The 18,374-nt window shown below is 34.9% G+C and overlaps 1 protein-coding gene across 1 annotated transcript in view; it reads left to right on the plus strand.

Moving 5' to 3' along the window:
* LOC100373429 (cilia- and flagella-associated protein 65-like) overlaps positions 1 to 18,374 on the plus strand; it is a 28,060-nt gene that overhangs the window by 8,439 nt on the left and 1,247 nt on the right. The window contains exons 13-33 of the mRNA XM_006820487.3: positions 251 to 472; positions 728 to 781; positions 1,404 to 1,541; positions 1,941 to 2,044; positions 2,358 to 2,550; positions 3,277 to 3,447; positions 3,718 to 3,870; positions 4,759 to 4,924; positions 5,486 to 5,759; positions 9,170 to 9,452; positions 10,330 to 10,488; positions 10,620 to 10,808; positions 11,227 to 11,340; positions 12,072 to 12,230; positions 12,394 to 12,537; positions 12,844 to 12,960; positions 13,780 to 13,896; positions 14,029 to 14,324; positions 15,161 to 15,277; positions 16,419 to 16,647; positions 17,171 to 17,460. Coding sequence (XP_006820550.2) covers positions 251 to 472; positions 728 to 781; positions 1,404 to 1,541; positions 1,941 to 2,044; positions 2,358 to 2,550; positions 3,277 to 3,447; positions 3,718 to 3,870; positions 4,759 to 4,924; positions 5,486 to 5,759; positions 9,170 to 9,452; positions 10,330 to 10,488; positions 10,620 to 10,808; positions 11,227 to 11,340; positions 12,072 to 12,230; positions 12,394 to 12,537; positions 12,844 to 12,960; positions 13,780 to 13,896; positions 14,029 to 14,324; positions 15,161 to 15,277; positions 16,419 to 16,647; positions 17,171 to 17,460 — 3,689 coding nt within the window. The remainder of the gene's footprint in view (positions 1 to 250; positions 473 to 727; positions 782 to 1,403; positions 1,542 to 1,940; positions 2,045 to 2,357; positions 2,551 to 3,276; positions 3,448 to 3,717; positions 3,871 to 4,758; positions 4,925 to 5,485; positions 5,760 to 9,169; positions 9,453 to 10,329; positions 10,489 to 10,619; positions 10,809 to 11,226; positions 11,341 to 12,071; positions 12,231 to 12,393; positions 12,538 to 12,843; positions 12,961 to 13,779; positions 13,897 to 14,028; positions 14,325 to 15,160; positions 15,278 to 16,418; positions 16,648 to 17,170; positions 17,461 to 18,374) is intronic.

The following is an 18,374-nucleotide window of genomic DNA, read 5'->3' on the forward strand; positions in this document are numbered from 1 at the left end:
TGAGATCAAAATACTAAATCAAGTTCAAAAATGTACAATACGTCTTTAATTTAAGACTTGAGACAGTTTTACCCTGGTACAGATTAGATAAAGGATGATCACTTTATCATTTTATGACAGTAATAATAGTAAATTCAGGGGTATATGCCATAATTGTCATATAATCGTGGTTTATCAAGGATAATCAAACATTTATTATTACCAGTGTACATGACTTGAAGGTATTAACATCATTTCCCACCACTTGCAGTATACTGTACCACACGTCAGCTTGGACGTCGAAACAGTTGATTTTGGTCAGTGTACAAATATCCGTCTAATAGAGCCAAGGACCATACACGCCACCAACCATACCAAGGGTAAAGTGACTGTTGTATGGATGACAAATACAGAAAACGTATTTTCAGTGACTCCAGCTACTTGTGATATTCCACCATTGAAGACGTTTTCATTCCAAGTTGCTTTTAAGCCTGTAAGTATCATACTTATATTACATTATTTCTATTACTGATTTCTGCTAAACTTGTTTATATATCATTCATGCTTATACCGGGTCATACAAATCTAACTGATTTGTGGCACACTAATAGAGCAAAATACAGGTACAGTTTGCTTTTCAATCTCTTAGTTGTGCATATCCCAAATCCTAATAAAACAAACTTTCAGAAGGTTTTAGTAATTACACATGTGCCCTGTCTGACAATTGGTTGTCTCATTTTCATTTCAGGGTGTACCAAACCAGTTTTTTGGAGCGGAATTAGAATGCTATGCCTTTTACAAGGTGAGTTGAGGACTTGTATAACTTGTGATTTATGTATATAAAACATCATGAATAAAATTACTAAGGATCTGTTCATTATACTGTGCTTGTCTCCTACTGGTCATTGGAGAAATGGCATCCAGCCTTCTTTGTCTATCTGGCATCTGAAAACAATAGAAAAAAGGGGAAGTAAAAAATCCTGTTTGATGACAGCGATCAAAACTGTATGTTAACAGAATTCAAATCTAGGTGATAGCACTTTAATACCCGGTAGTAATTTTCATATTTGAATAAAACTAGGTCATTGATTGTGAATATAAACTTGTTTTGTGACTCATCAAAAAAAATACAGCAAGGACTTATCGGCCTTGACTTTTAAAAATGACCCAGGCGCTAAAAATGTCTCTTCTGAACACATCAATTTGAGTGATTAGGAGAACTATACTATTAAAATCTCCTTAAAATAGTATGGATTTGAAGAATGATAATCAGATCTATGTTTGGATGAGTGACAGGTGAGTGGCGGAATCACTCGCCTTAGCAAGTTAAAATCTGGTAGATTTAAGATTCAATTCTTGTCTGTTATTTTGTTTACATAAGCCCTGGCAATACACTCATAATATATGTATTTTTGTTCACCCAGAGTATGAGAGACTATCGTCTTGTGCAAGATGAAACATTTTCTCCACCATGGTGTATGACATTGAACACTGTAGGACACACCTTCCAACCAGGAAATGAGACATTTTTACCACGATTTACATTAGACTCCAAGAGCTTGGTGAGTTAGCATTCTTTAGCTTTTGTGTTATAGTTGAACTCTGTGATTATTTCTAAATTACACTGGGGTCTTCTAATGAAATAAATGATGGTCTGAATTTGTACAATTTGTGAAAAATACATATTAAATATTCAATGATTTACTCGGCATGTGAATGTTGATGATTTGTTTCAGTTGAATTTCGTTAGCTAAAACTTTAGAATAATGTTCCAACATACTAAAATTTCACTTTTTGAGTCAGATTTAACTTTATTGATGAGTTGAGATGGGATTTCCTCATCATTTCATTACATACTGCATCCTAAATAAACTCATTTCCATGTTCTTGATGTTTTCTCAGGCCATGCATTATAAAAACATTATCATTCTTTTAATAAGATATTTTTTTTCTGTTTGTAGCTATTCCCTGCAGTATCACCAAATGAGACTATTTTCAAGACGCTACTACTGACTAACAACGGTACAACACCAATACATTATGCATTTGAACCAGATCCATCAGGGTAAGCTATCTTGTTTCATATTCTTTTTTTTCCCTTCACAGTATTTGTAATCTTTTTTGCTTTCATGAAACACGACGCTTACAATGTAGTATTGGTAAAAACTGTTTAATTCAATCTTTGGCACAATGGGGGCATACCGGTTACTAGAACTCCATTCTGTTAACTGAAATTCAACAACACCAAGGTGCCCCAACAAAGTTGGTACACATTGCAAAGATGAATAAATCTTTAAACACTTATACGTTATATGTTAACTCTTATTAGTATAAATTTCCTCCACAGTATTCTTAATCTGTTTTGCTTTCTTCTACAGAACTTATTCAGTGAAACCCAGCAAGGGTCTCCTGCAAGATAAATACCAGATATTCGTAGTCAGAATGAACCCCAAAATAGCAAAGACACACAGACATATATTGAAAGTCAAACTAAACGATGCTGCTAAACATGTACACGGTGTTATGTTAGTGGGATCAGCTGAAACACCAGAATTGTTGCTGGAAAATGAGGTAAATAAACAGGTCTTAGAGAATATGTTTTTTTTTACAATTTTATGATAAATGTATGAAATTATATTTATTTTTTGTGAAAAATCCTGTGTTTTTGAATAAATTGCAATGCAAGGGTTAACCCATAGAATGCTGTAATTGTTCAAACAAAAATATCACTGCTACAGTTTGCATTTTTTGAATACTGTAAAGGGGGTAATTATTCACTGGGTTTTAATTTAGCTTATTTCGCTGACTGGAAAAATGCGCTAAATTAAAACACAGTGAATATGTAAAATTTAACATAGAACACATTATCTAAATGACGAAACCGTGAATTTAAAACCCACTGATTATGCCTGAAATGGTAAATCAGTGAAATTTAAACCCAGTGAAAATTAGTCATTTTACAGTGTTCTATATAATTTTTTTGTTATTTTTGAACCAGATTATTATAATTTCCTATTAGCTACTGGTTTTTATTCAAAACTTCTGAAAAAACATGCAAAAAAATGATGTAGGTTTATTTTCTGAAAGAGATAAAAGTTGATTTTGGTGATCAAAAGGTTAATAACCAAAGTACAAATTTTGTAAATTATGAAAAAAATTATAAAGTTTTCATGCGACACAGATTGTTGTCAAATTTACTCTTCTTTAAATTATTAAAAACTGTTCTGATTTTTCTGGTAATTAGTAGCACTAATCAAATACAATGGACAAGTCTAATTGTCTTCTTTTTCCTCCCAGGCATGTTTATTCCTTAAACCAACCTGTACTGGAACTTCTAGTCAACGGCCTTACAAAATAAGAAACATCTCAAGAACACCCCTGAATTTTGAATGGAAGATTCATGCCAGTGATAGACAGATTATATCTGTGGAGCCATCTACTGGGTGTATCCTCCCAAATGAGGCACAGGTAATTCCATTCTATTATGGGGAGGGAGGGGTACATATTCATTTGTGGGTGTAGTACACAGATCGTATGGTTTTTTTCTAACTGTCTTTTGATGTGCTTTGGACCTAACACCATCTGAGGTCAGTTTTTGCAGTGATAATTGGTTACAAGAATCCTCCACTTGTGCTCTTTAATTCTCTACTTTAAATCATAGCGTGATCTGTAAATGAGATATTTATTACTTGTCCTAGTGTACTGTGTGTTAACTTTCTGTGTTTGTATCCCTGACAGTCTCAAATGTGGACATTCACTCCACATGACCATGAGAAGTATGTGCTGAAACCCATCGTTGAAATTGTCCCGGATAAAATCATGGGAAGTAAACATAAAAAGAAGAGTTGTACGCTGAGGATTGTGGGTGAAGGTTCTTCCGGTGATATTAGGGTGAGTATATTTATTTCCATGTAAGAATGATGATATTCAACAATTTCATGACAGGAAATGCTAGCTCAACTTATTTCCATGAAGCTCAATATGCTACTTGATTCCAAAATTTGTTGGGGAATATTATTTCACAAAGTTCTAGTTGTATTTTTATTTTTATTTTTGTATGCAATAATTTTTTTCTACCAAAACATTGGTGTTACATTTAGTACATTTTTATGTATTATCTACTAATTTTTAACAAAAAAAAAATATATATATATAATTGCCTTATTACCTACTTGTTTGAAAAAATAATTTTGGAAAAGTTAGAAAAGTTCCCTCTATAAATACATTGTGCTTTTATGTCCTATTCACCATGAAGTATGTTGAGACTGAGATAGCCATTCATCTTTTCACAATGAAATGTTTACTCATGGGCAGAATATTGTTTGAATGAATAGCATGACACTTGTCTTAATAGTAAGTGCCTCACCTGTATGCAATAAAAATAGATTTCCTTCACAGTTTCAGTCAGTTTTGTTTGGTCTTGAAATATTGGTAGCCCTCAAAGTTCAAACCCTGCTAAATATTCGATCTACTGGGTAATCATGTTTATTTCATGTTATATATACATACCCCGGTATATCAATACTGTATTAGCTCTGTTAGTAAGTCATGAATGTACTCGCATACTTTATAGAGGTATTTCTATGGGCAAAATAAAGCACATGATTCCACATACAAGTAATGCAATTTTTGGTTTATATGCCCTTCTATTGGAGATGAGCTTCCAATAGAACCAATATTGAATATATTATAGTGTAACTTTGTACTGACACTGTATTAGTGTAAAGACAGTACACCGGTATTGAGTTTTCATACATACTTTTTACTATCACATTACAGGCTGAACAGATCAAGATCAATTACTGCAACGTAGTCGTTGGTAGTTCAGCTTCCAGGGAGATTATAGTTTACAACGACTATGATTGTGATCTTTATTATAAACTTGCAATTGAGCAAATCATTGATGGACCGTACCCTGAAAACCAAACTGCCTACGATCCAATAGGTAAGTGTGCAATTTGTTTGCGCAAAGCTGTTTTATGGTGATACTCATTAAAGATTCACTTGTCTCCAGTACAATAGCATTATAGACATGCCCACTTATTGTCATGCAATGCATTAATTTCTCAGCTTTATCTGAATGTATAAAAATGTGAGCAGTGGTTTCAGCGAAAGTGAACACACGCATACTTTATTGCTTTACTGTTTGACCCTAAAACCCAGGGGCTGTGCTCAGTTTTGTATTCTTGCTTACCTTCTCGAAAAAAAAGTGTGTAATAATAGTATGGAAACACTTGAACTATTTCATTATGACTGTCCAGATTACTACAATGACTTAGCACCAACATAATTACAGTATACTTTGTTATGATAACACTATTTAAGATTACATTTTACATTTAAGATTTTCAGCTTTTTCTGTTGTATGGGACTTACATTGAATGCCAGGCTCTACCCATATGTAATTGTGTGAACTGAATAATATTATACATTATGGTATATTTTTACAACAATTTGTCACAATGTTAAAAATTATTTAGCAAATGACAAATTATTATTTTTACAGCCTTAGATCTTGATCAGATGTCAGGCACGCTACCTGCCAGATCCAGGACTATCATCCTGGCGACCGTTAGACCGATTCGCCGAGTTAACTATTCATTCATTGTGTCGTACGAGTTACTGACACCCAAGGGTAATCAGAGTAACGCACCAGTGCAGCTATGTGAGTTGACTGCTACTGGTGTGTATCCTAGTTTAGCGGTGACCGATGCGAGATGTTATGGTAGTGCTAACGGAATTAGTAAAGCTAGATTGTGGAACCTCTTTTCATTAGACAAGTAAGTTTTATTGCCAGCCTCTCTCTGCTCCATGAATACTGATAGCTTGTCTCTAGTGCCGGTGAAATTCTCTTCATCAACTTGTTTGAATTTGCTGCAAGCAACAACATTTTAAAGATACTGTTAAACTTAAAAACAAATCAGGTAAAACAGGTAGTTGGGAAGATTATTTTGACTATACATAATCTATCCAGGGTTCTCCCCATGGCGTTATGGAACGGAACTGTTCAATTTTAACTAAAATTAAATTAAACAATAAAGCCAATTTAGCATAAGAATGAATATAATAGAGGTGGAAAACATATTCTGTTATTCAAATTAGCCAATAATCTAGTATCTAGCCATTCCTACTAGCTACATGTATTAACTAGGACGAAAGTGGTGACAAGGCTTTGCTAATTTACATAATTTTTTATGTACATAATTTACATAAATTTCACAAAAGTCGCAGTGACTCAGTGTCTCTAGGGTATCAATGAAATGTTCACTGCTATGAAATTGAAGCGATTATACTAGTTTGTGTTGTGTTAATGTTATGTATATTATCACATTGTAATTGTGTGCTTATTAGTCCCCGTTCGGACGCAGTCCGAAAACGGGGACTTATGTTTTGCCCTGTGTGCGTCCGTGCGTCCGTGCGTCCGTGCGTCCGTGATCACCTGTATCTCGAACATGCATGGACCGATTAAGTTCAAACTTCACTCATACATCACACATTATATGGGACATATGCACATGCATTTTTTTCATGATCCGATTAACGATAGCCGAATAGCGGCCATTTTAAGGCCGAAAATGCATCAAAATCGCACATTTTCACCATTCCGGACCCGGATCTCAGTTATGCATGGACGGATTTTGTTCAAATTTGGTACATACATTAAACATAATAGGACCTTGATGCACGTCATTTTTTTTTTTGGATCGGGTTCGAAATGGCCGACTGGCGGCCATTTTGTTTTAAAGAATTCAGTTCTGGATCCGTATCTGAGACATGCTTGGATTGATCGAGTTCAAACTTCACACACACAAGGTACATCATGTCACAAATATGTATGTGCATTTGTTTCATGATCTCATTAACGATAGCCAAATAGCGGCCGCTTTAAGGCCGAAAATGCATTGAAATCGCACATTTTCACCATTCCGGACCCGGATCTCAGTTATGCATGGACAGATTTCATTCAAATTTGGTACATACATTAAACATAATAGGACCTTGATGCACGTCATTTTTTTTTTCGGATCAAGTTCGAAATAGCCGACTGGCGGCCATTTTGTTTTAAAGAATTCAGTTCTGGATCCGTATCCGAGACATGTCTGGATTGATCAAGTTCAAACTTCACACACACAAGGTACATCATGTCACAAATATGTATGTGCATTTGTTTCATGATCTCATTAACGATAGCCGAATAGCGGCCATTTTAAGGCCGAAAATGCATCAAAATCGCACATTTTCACCATTCCGGACCCGGATCTCAGTTATGCATGAACGGATTTTGTTCAAATTTGGTACATACATTAAACATAATAGGACCTTGATGCACGTCATTTTTTTTTTGGATCGGGCTCGAAATGGCCGACTGGCGGCCATTTTGTTTTAAAGAATTCAGTTCTGGATCCGTATCTGAGACATGCTTGGATTGATCGAGTTCAAACTTCACACACACAAGGTACATCATGTCACAAATATGTATGTGCATTTGTTTCATGATCTCATTAACGATAGCCAAATGGCGGCCGCTTTAAGGGCGAAAATGCATTGAAATCGCACATTTTCACCATTCCGGACCCGGATCTCAGTTATGCATGGACAGATTTCATTCAAATTTGGTACATACATTAAACATAATAGGACCTTGATGCACGTCATTTTTTTTTCGGATCAAGTTCGAAATAGCCGACTGGCGGCCATTTTGTTTTAAAGAATTCAGTTCTGGATCCGTATCCGAGACATGTCTGGATTGATCAAGTTCAAACTTCACACACACAAGGTACATCATGTCACAAATATGTATGTGCATTTGTTTCATGATCTCATTAACGATAGCCGAATAGCGGCCATTTTAAGGCCGAAAATGCATCAAAATCGCACATTTTCACCATTCCGGACCCGGATCTCAGTTATGCATGGACGGATTTTGTTCAAATTTGGTACATACATTAAACATAATAGGACCTTGAGGCACGTCATTTTTTTTTTGATCGGGCTCGAAATGGCCGACTGGCGGCCATTTTGTTTTAAAGAATTCAGTTCTGGATCCGTATCTGAGACATGCTTGGATTGATCGAGTTCAAACTTCACACACACAAGGTACATCATGTCACAAATATGTATGTGCATTTGTTTCATGATCTCATTAACGATAGCCAAATGGCGGCCGCTTTAAGGCCGAAAATGCATTGAAATCGCACATTTTCACCATTCCGGACCCGGATCTCAGTTATGCATGGACGGATTTCATTCAAATTTGGTACATACATTAAACATAATAGGACCTTGATGCACGTCATTTTTTTTTCGGATCAAGTTCGAAATAGCCGACTGGCGGCCATTTTGTTTTAAAAAATTCAGTTCTGGATCCGTATCCGAGACATGTCTGGATTGATCAAGTTCAAACTTCACACACACAAGGTACATCATGTCACAAATATGTATGTGCATTTGTTTCATGATCTCATTAACGATAGCCAAATGGGGGCCGCTTTAAGGCCGAAAATGCATTGAAATCGCACATTTTCACCATTCCGGACCCGTATCTCAGTTATGCATGGATGGATTTTGTTCAAATTTGGTACATACATTAAACATAATAGGACCTTGATGCACGTCTTTTTTTTTTTCGGATCAAGTTCGAAATGGCCGACTGGCGGCCATTTTGTTAAAGAATTCAGTTCTGGATCCGTATCCAAGACATATCTGGATTGATCAAGTTCAAACTTCACACACACATGGTACATCATGTCACAAATAGATATGTGCATTTGTTTCATGATCTGCTTAACAATAGCGGAATGATGGCTATTTTAAGGCCGAAAATGCATCAAAATCACATATTTTCACAATTCCAGAACCGGATCTCAGTCATGCATGGATGGATTTTGTTCAGATTTAGCACAATGTGTTGTACATATGCAGGTGCATTTCGGTCATGATCTGCTTTGAATGTATATGTCACTCAAATATGAACGGAACGGGGACGTGTCATTGACAATGACTTGTATCTATAAGGCATATACTGGTAAAAGAGAATTTTAAGATTGTTGTGAGAGAAAATTTTCTGTTCATTTTTGTATTGTAGCTGCATTAATTAAATGTTATATTCGTTGTTTGGTGTACTTATCACCCAGGTGATATCTCTTGCTGAACTACTCAGTTTTCTAATATATTTTCATCACTCCTTTAGTTTGAATGTTTGCCTGGACGCTGATCCATCAGCCGAAGAACTCATGTACTCGGTGATCACCAGACACAGCACCAGACGACGCCCACCAGTCTACACCAGAGCAATCCTCGACTTCAACTTTGGTGCGGCACCGGTGCATTCCGAAGACTGCGTGGTGCATCTGATGATTGAGAATATGGGAGCCGTGCCAACCGACTGGGCGTTCTTGTTTCCAGTTGATTTACAGCTGGAGTTAGAATACTGGGCAGAAACGGGTGAATTTGACGAGGAGGAGCTACATGAGGTAAGTGTGTTTGTAACTTCCTTACATGTATTAAGATTGGTTGAGTCGGTATTCTGTTCAATGCATTGGTAACCTTGATGTATGTGAGCAACTTAGAGAGTGAAATTTGATGATCCGAGTGCAAACCTGAACAGCACCTCAAAAAACTGAGAAAAATTGTTCAGTTTAAAGGAATGTTTGGTTTATAGAGGTATTGTATACATGCAAGTCTGCGTGGAACAGACTGGAAATCAGAATTTTGTGTAGACAGATTTTAGTGTATGTTAACCTTTTACTTCTGTCATGTTAGTCTTGGGATAAAATCAAGTACATGTGTACATGTATTCTGACATAACAACTACTGTAAAACATGTTGAAAAAGTGACATGCAATTTTAGCAAATTGAGGTAAAATGACGTACCGGGGGGGTAATAGCGAAATCTTTATTTAGCGAATCCCTCTTGTCATTGTTGATTTCCTGTTTTCACAATACTTTTCTGTCGCGTATCAAACAAATCAACAAGTTATCACCTCCATAAAAACAAAGAAAAACTGTCAAGTGTAATGTGATTCTGTTCGCAATGATAAAAAACTGATTCAACAGGGATTTGCGGGTATCGTTGCTGCGTTACATCCAGAACATTGACCTTTTATATTGGGACTAAAAAATTACTAAGTACTATAAATTTCCGTAAAAATATATCAGTATCAATTCACTTATTTATTTTCATTGAAATAATAACCACAATGAATACGATAAATGTAAAATTTCAATAACACACATCAAATCTCAATTAAAAGTCGGTAGAAGATGTCACTTCAGATTACCATGTAAAATTTTAAGATGTGCGAAAAAAGAAAACTCATATTTAATTATCTTTTTTTTTTACCTTTTCAGATGCGAGTGATGGATAATAAATTGTTCAGTGTTGAGCCGAATAAAGGAACGCTACAACCCGGTCAATGCCAGACTATTACATTCATATACAGACATAACTTTCCAGGAACTGACAGATTACCAGTGTTATTTAAATTGATGAGAGGCAGGGAAATATTGGTATGGAATTGAATTTTGTATATACCTTATTAAACCATGTAGTCTTACATGTATAATTTTCTATTTTTTATACTATCAATTTTATATTATCAATTTGTTAAAAAAAGGTAATATTTTTTTTTCTCTTTCAGTTGAATTTTATCGGTGTGACTGTTGAACCTGAAAGAAAATATGTCCATTTTCCCAGCAATAAGCACATGTTTTACCCTGTGCCAATCGGTGCTAGCGCAAACCCAAAGCAGGTGTATGAGTTATACAATGGTGGAGCCATCCCAGTAACATATGAACTGGATCTCACTGCACTGGAATATGTTAGACAGGTCAGTTGTGAACTATACTAAGAAATTTGTGAGTTTTAGAGTATAAGAGAATTTTGAGAAAAAGAAAAAACATTATTCAAGATGTGCATTTTACATTCATTGTGTTGAATGCAAATTCTAATTCCAGTATTTGACTCTGTTACTATCATAATACAAATGTAGTCACTGAAAATTCACTATATCTTGGCTATTTCAAAATCAGTCTAATATTACTCTGCCAGAGCATCCACTCAAAAAGTGAAAACTATTCGTTTTGTAGATTTGTAAAACTTTCACACATTTTCTATTCAAATAACTCTAATGTTCCTGAAGTGAAAAAATACTTCAAATCTTCTAAATGCTAGTGTAGTAGTGTCCATGTGACAATTTTTATGCAATCATGTTATTTCACATACGCTCTCTCACTTTCTTCATACAGGAAAATTTCTATCATGATATATTTGAGTGTCTGAATCCCACAGGGGAGATACTTCCAGGTAGAACAGCATATGTGGAATGGATCTTCTCTCCTCTGGAAGCAAAAACCTACATGGTAAGGGTGTCATGATGTATCTGAATCAACAATTGAGTTCATTGAACATAAAAGTATGAGCAGCCTGTCTGTGGCCCATGCACATTTGGAAAGTATATCTGATACCCAATGAATTGAGACGTTTGGATGAATGAGTGGTTGTCTATATATGATATACAGGATGTGACTTCCACACATCTGACAGTACAGTCAATCCTGTTTTTAGTAATCACCTTTATAGTGTGAACACCCAAGACATAACATATGAGCAACCAGTGTTTTAATTAAAGACCACCTGTCTTATGTGACCAGTTTTTCAGCAGAACTGTAAAATACTTTATTTTCGCTTGCAATTAATCATCGCTATTTTCACTGAATCATTCCTACTTTTTTTCCTATATTTTACATTTAACTCTTCAAAAACCAGTAAAATTAAATCCATGCAAAACACTCAAAAAGTCTTTTCAGCGAAAATTAATTCCAGCTAAAGTAAAGTATTCGCCAATTAGCAAAAACAAATTTTAATTTCCTTAACTCAAACTTGTTCTATTTTGATAATAAATAAATGTATAAACAGTACAGTCTTGGCAATCCATAAAAAAAAAATTCAACCTCCATATAAAAGACCACCTGTCCATAAAGATCATTTTAATGAAGTCCCTTGGGTTGTTACTATACTCATATTTCACTGTAATGTGTAATAATATCAATTCAGATATTGAACTGATTGTTGTGTTCAATGGTGTTTGCAGGTTGATGTACCAATTCATATCATCAATGGGGACACAGCATTGATTACATTTACTGGTGTAGGCTATGATAAGAGAATTATGGGTGACACAATGCCGCTAACAGATCAGCATGACTTGAGCGGTGTTCCTGCTGTACAGAGTGTGCCAGTACCAAGACAGGTGAGACAATATGTGGAGTGAAGCATTAGATTTTCATAACTAGGAATCATATTCTGAGATATCTTTTTATTGTTTTAATGACCAGAGTTCGCAAAGTGAGTTTTTACTCTATATCAAGAAGTGAATCTTCGATTCTTTAAGACCTTTCTTGTTTCTATTACAGTTGGTGTATTTGACCCAAGAACGACTATCTTTTGGTAACTTGCCCCTCTTCAGTCAGTCACGTCGTACCACCTACATAACCAACAGATCAACTTCACATATTGTATCTTATGAATGGTATGTCACCTCAGAAGCTGATAGCCAGGTAAGAAACCCCCTGCTGGTATACAATGGAATGGACTAGTTTGTCAGCGGAATGAGATTGCAGTAGTTTATACCATTTGTAAAAGGGGCTGGAATGGTTTATACAGTTGAAGGGAGGTTCAGATCAAACTAGTTTTGCATGTGTAATTATATATCACCCTGGACCCATACCATTTTACATGTTGTGTAAATGTTTTATATATTACCTACATGAGATCCATATCGAACACGACACACTGTGACCACTGTTGGACTTATTGCACCTACAAAAAAATTATTTCAAACATTTATTCATTTTATCTACCAGGTTGTTGATATTCAGCCAGTCAGTGGTGTTCTCCAACCCTTGGAAAGTATGCTGTGTAAAGTTACATTCATTGCTACTGGTGAACCGTCCTTCTATGATTTGGATCTAGTATGCGAGGTAGGAATACATATTTGTGCACCTTGTAGCAGTGTACTTGGTTCTATTTGACAGATGAGTGGTAGTAGCGTGAACCATATCTACCACATCTATTGATCTTGTTTCACTCTGTCATCCTTAAATAAAGAAAGAAAGAAAATGCAGTGAAAATAATAATTTATTCATTTATTCATTCGGATATTTTTTCATTTTTAGCTCCGCTGTCGACTTTGTCGAGCGAAGCTTATCATATGAGTGATTGTCCGTCGTCCATGTCAATGTTTTACTTTTTCGACTTCTTCTTGAAAACTACAAGCCTGAATGCTTTGATACTTGGTGTATATGTACCTTGGGTAGACCTCTCTCAGATTTGTTCATTTCATGATCATATCTTCAATTCTCTAATTTTGATGAATATTTTTGTCATTTTTGGTAAAAAGTGATATTTTCGACTTCTTGTTAAAAACCGCAAGTCCAATTGCTTTGATATTACATATATAGGTACTACATGTGTATCTCTCTCAGATTTGTTCATTTTGTAATGATATCTTCAATTCTCTAACTTTGGTGAATATTTTTGTCATTTTTGGTAAAAAGTGATATTTTCTTCTTGTTAAAAACCACAATCATTTATGATTAAAAACTATATTTTTGAATTCTTGTTGAAAACAGCAAGTCCCATTGCATTGATACTATGCATATTGTTCATTTTCTAGTGATATCTTCTGTTCTTTAATTGAAATGTGCATTGCTAACAGCGGAGCTATCTCAGCCGAGAGGCTGCTTGTTTTTTGTTTGATGCTAATTTTTCCTTCTTGTTTTTCCTTTGTACAATCACAGATCACTGACGAAACTGAATTGGCCGAGTATAGGAGAGAATTAGCAGCATGGGAAGCTGAGAAAGAAAGACAAAAATATGAATTTACCATCACTGAGAAAGATCTGGAGAAAAGAGAGGTTGGTTTTCATAATTATTATTTTATACACTTCAAAAAAAAACATTTCTTGATCTTAATTCATTCTCTATTGTGTATTTCAATGTCATCCATGGCTATCACTGAAATCATCTGATTAATTTTATTATGATAGAAACGAATAAGAGCCTGCAGGCGACTCAAACAGACAGACTCCACAGAGCGATCTCTCTCTGATTCGGACTTAAAGAAATACCAGACCCTTCCACCTATCAGATCACAAAAAACAGAAAAAGATATAGATGAACAGAGAGAGAGAGAAAGGTCAACCGATTCAGGCACGCCATTGTGGAACAAACCACAGCCGCCAGATACATTCCTATTGCATTTAGGCATGACTGCAAGAACTCATACCATTGCTGAATTCCAGACTAATTTCCCTAGTGAAGTCCAGAATTATTTCATTGACCGGTGAGTACAAATGTTTTTTCTGTTTACTAGTTGTGTTGATACAAATGTGTGCATATGTTTTAAGCTTTAATTGTTTCCATTGTTCCCACAATAGTACTAGTACTATCATTTCAAAATTATTTTCTATAAATTGTGATAGTGACAAGACAGTGACAGTTCCTAAATTTGACAACAGAACAACTTAGTATTTAGATGATATTGCACACGAATGTACAACGATGCAGTCTTACTGATAACATCGCCAAGAACAAACTGGTTAATAATAAGAGTGTTGTAATGGGGTCTAGTGACTATTCCATGAAACATTTTAAATCACATGAATTGTACGAGTTCTTTACTAAATGTTCAATATGTATCAGTCCATCCAAATGTTCATGTTTGTTTCCGTTTCCCATTGAATTGTATTTACCCCCGGTACTAAATTTTTTTATGCCTTTGTATCAGCACACAGGATTCACAAAGTAATTCAGAACTGAATATGCACATAAATATTTCTCACAATTTATGTATATTCATACCATCAAATAAGCCACATACTAAACCCTAATGAAGTACTGTAAAATACTTTATTTTAGCTGGAATTAATTTATCATGAAAAGATATTTCAGGTGCTCCGTGTACAGTTCATTTTCACTGACTTTTGAATGTTGAATGTAAATATAGGAAAAATTTGTATATTCACGGAATCATCCCTTCAGTGAAAATAATGAAAATTAATTCCAAGCAAAAATAAAGTATTTTACAGTAAAGGGAAACAACCTCCATGCAGACAACATTTTCAAAATTATAGTTGCAGAGGGAATCACCTTCACTGTTTATTTGTTTTCTGAATACAGATCCATGAGTGAGAAACAATTGACTACAGGCAGGAGTGCTGAACCAGAGTATTTACTGGGACCTTGTACAACAGAAGAGAGAGAAAGCATCTCTGTTATTGTGGGCAACATTCTAAGGTGAGCTGTATGCATTGGTTTTATTTACTACAAATCAAGTCATGCCCTATTGTGAGAACTCTTTTGTGGTGTAGAAATAAATTGGATGAATGGAACTAATGATATTCACAATGATAACTTTGGTGTAGTCCTTCATCATTTAGTATACAGTATCTCTCAAATACAGTACAGTCCGAGCTTAGTTCGCTTTCAAAACTACCAGATATCTAATCTGCCTAAATACTGTGGAATACTTTATTTTCGCTGGAATTAATTTTCGCTGAAAAGTTTTTTTGGGCATTTTGTATGGAATTTATTTTCACTGTGTTTTAATGAGTTTAAAGTAAAATATATGTCACATACTAAACCTTAATGAAGTACTGTAAAATACTTTATTTTAGCTGGAATTAATTTATCATGAAAAGATATTTCAGGTGCTATGTGTACAGTTCATTTTCACTGACTTTTGAATGTTGAATGTAAAATATAGAAAAAAATGTATATTCACTGGATTTTATTTTCACTGAATCATCCCTTCAGTGAAAATGGCGAAAATAAATTCCAAGCGAAGATAAAGTATTCTACAGTATTAGCAAATACATACCTCATTTACATACCTCCAAATACTAAAAAGAATGAATTAGTATTGTAAATACTAAAAAAATGAATTTAACCTATTGATATCAGTGATACTGTAAAATATTGTATGTTTTTATGAAAATACAAAGCCACCAGCCGAGAGCCAGCGTGGGAGTTAAGTTGTACCCAGACTCTGTGTGTTATTATATAGATAAAAAAACAACAGTAACACTACCAACAGCATTTCTTTCACCCATCCATGCTTACTGAAGGGCTTTTTCATTGCAGTATGACCCAGTCGACAACAAAAACCTACTTGAACAATGTCAATAAAGTTGAAATTGATGAAACTCTACTATTACATTTTAAATATAGTTTTATTTACCAATGTTATTGTATTTTTAACAGGGTTCTATGGAAGATCAGTGTTTTTTCACTGAATTGGCCATTCTGTGTGGTCAAACAATGAATAAAATAAATAAATAAAATAAATACATACTTAACTCTCTGAAAGATAACATCTCCTTCATCAAATCTTAAAATTATCCATCACTATCACTGACACTGGTTACTCTTCTTGTAGGGGTTTGCTGGATGACCATGACTTTCACAAAGCTCTCAGAGACATCCACAAGGAGCCAATACCTTACTTCTGTCAGTTCAGTGAGAGACCACCACGCAGCACCATGTCAGAACAGCTAAAAATGGAAGAAGATGACGGAAGACCAAAGACTCCTTCACCTACCGATGAAGCAGCCACAATATCAGCTGCTTCACAGATTGCTACAGAAGACAGGCCAGATTCTAAACAAGTAAGGCAGATTTATTTGCTCTATTTAGGCAAGAAATTTAATAAATTTATTACATTTTGGCTATTTTCATGACAATAATTTATCAATGTTGTAAGGAATAGCTGTAAAGTTTTATAATAAAAAAAAAGTCTATATAAAAATATTTTTTTATTTATTATTAATATTAATAACAGTTTATGAAATTCTTCATTATAAATGTCATGAATTTAAAAAAATTCTAGTAAAACCTGAAAATACACAAAAAATGGCATGGATTTTTGGATTGATATCTTTCATCTACAATAAAGAATTACTAGAAAAATAAAAAAGTTTGTGGCTACAGGGTACTTACTGTATACTTGTATTGCAATATACTGTAAAATACTTTATTTTCACTTTGAATTAATTTTCGCTATTTTTGCTGAAGGAATGATTCAGTGAAAATAAAATCCAGCTAAAATAAAGTATTTTACAGTATCTGGCTTGAGAACCATGCGACATATTAACTTTTTTAAGACTAATATTTACTTTCTTATTTCTCTAGAAGAAGCCGCCAAGTGCCACTTCCACTCCGACTGTACGAACAGTGACACTGAGAGAACCCTCACCCGAAGAAAGCTCTCATCAAACGTCGACTGATGAACATTTAATAGATCGAGAAGAAGGCCAAGATGACCCCTTGGAGGAGGCTGATCTTCCTGTAGCACCCTCTCCCGAAGAAGATCTGCCAATTGATACAACAGTGGAGGAGGGTCTAGAAGTTGCTGAGAACGTTGTATATCAACAGAGTCTGAAGGAAGAAAGGCATTTGATGGACAGACAAAACATTAAAAGGTACGACATACTATTTTGATAATTATGTAACAACTCCAGTTCTGATACATGACATGTCGGATATTGTGTCCACCTACTATCAGAGAGATTGTCGGTTTGACTCTGGTGGTCAACTGCACATTCAGCAGTGAAAATAGTTATAGTGTTTGTGTACTGTTTCCACAGTGCATATATATAAAATTTACATTATCCTTGTTGCAACGAGTAACAATTACGGCAGAATGACTGAACTTACTCTCAAAAAAGGGGCCTGTGTACTATCACCAATTTATGATTTCACGCTCAAACAGCCCATATGGTGAATTAATTTGCTAATAATACATCAAACTTCGAGCTATTCAAAGTTGAGTTGCATTTTCAATCGACTGTCGGTGATTCCTTGCTATTAAAATGACTACACATCATCATTTGAGACAACAGGACTGGGCTGAGCTACTGATTATAAAAGTTGGTACCGATAGTCATGTGGTAACATTGAGTACTTTGTTGGGTTCAGTGTTTGCATCTCACAGACATGCATAGAGTGTGTATGCAAATAAACAAAAAAAATAATGTTATTGCTCAGTTTGTGGATGACACCCATATTACTGATTGTCCTCCATCATCGTCAACTTTACAATTTCAACTTCTTCTTCAAAACCGCAAGTCAGAATGTTTTCAAATTTGATATGAAAGTACCTTGGATGGTTCTTTCTCAGATTTGTTCATTTCATGTCAAAATCTCAAATTCTCTATTTTTGGTGAATATTTTTATGGAGCTACCTCAGCCGACAGGCTGGTTGTTATGTCTGTTTCTCCAGTTTGGCTACTATTTTTAGAAAATGATAGCCCTTATATAAGACACTGTCAACATTGTGCTACCAGTGTTCATTTTGAACCCTGCGATGGAATTAATGTTATGTCAAAGCAATACT

The sequence above is a fragment of the Saccoglossus kowalevskii genome, chromosome 22, assembly GCF_978046115.1.
Source record: "Saccoglossus kowalevskii chromosome 22, keSacKowa6.1, whole genome shotgun sequence".
Taxonomy (NCBI): domain Eukaryota; kingdom Metazoa; phylum Hemichordata; class Enteropneusta; family Harrimaniidae; genus Saccoglossus; species Saccoglossus kowalevskii.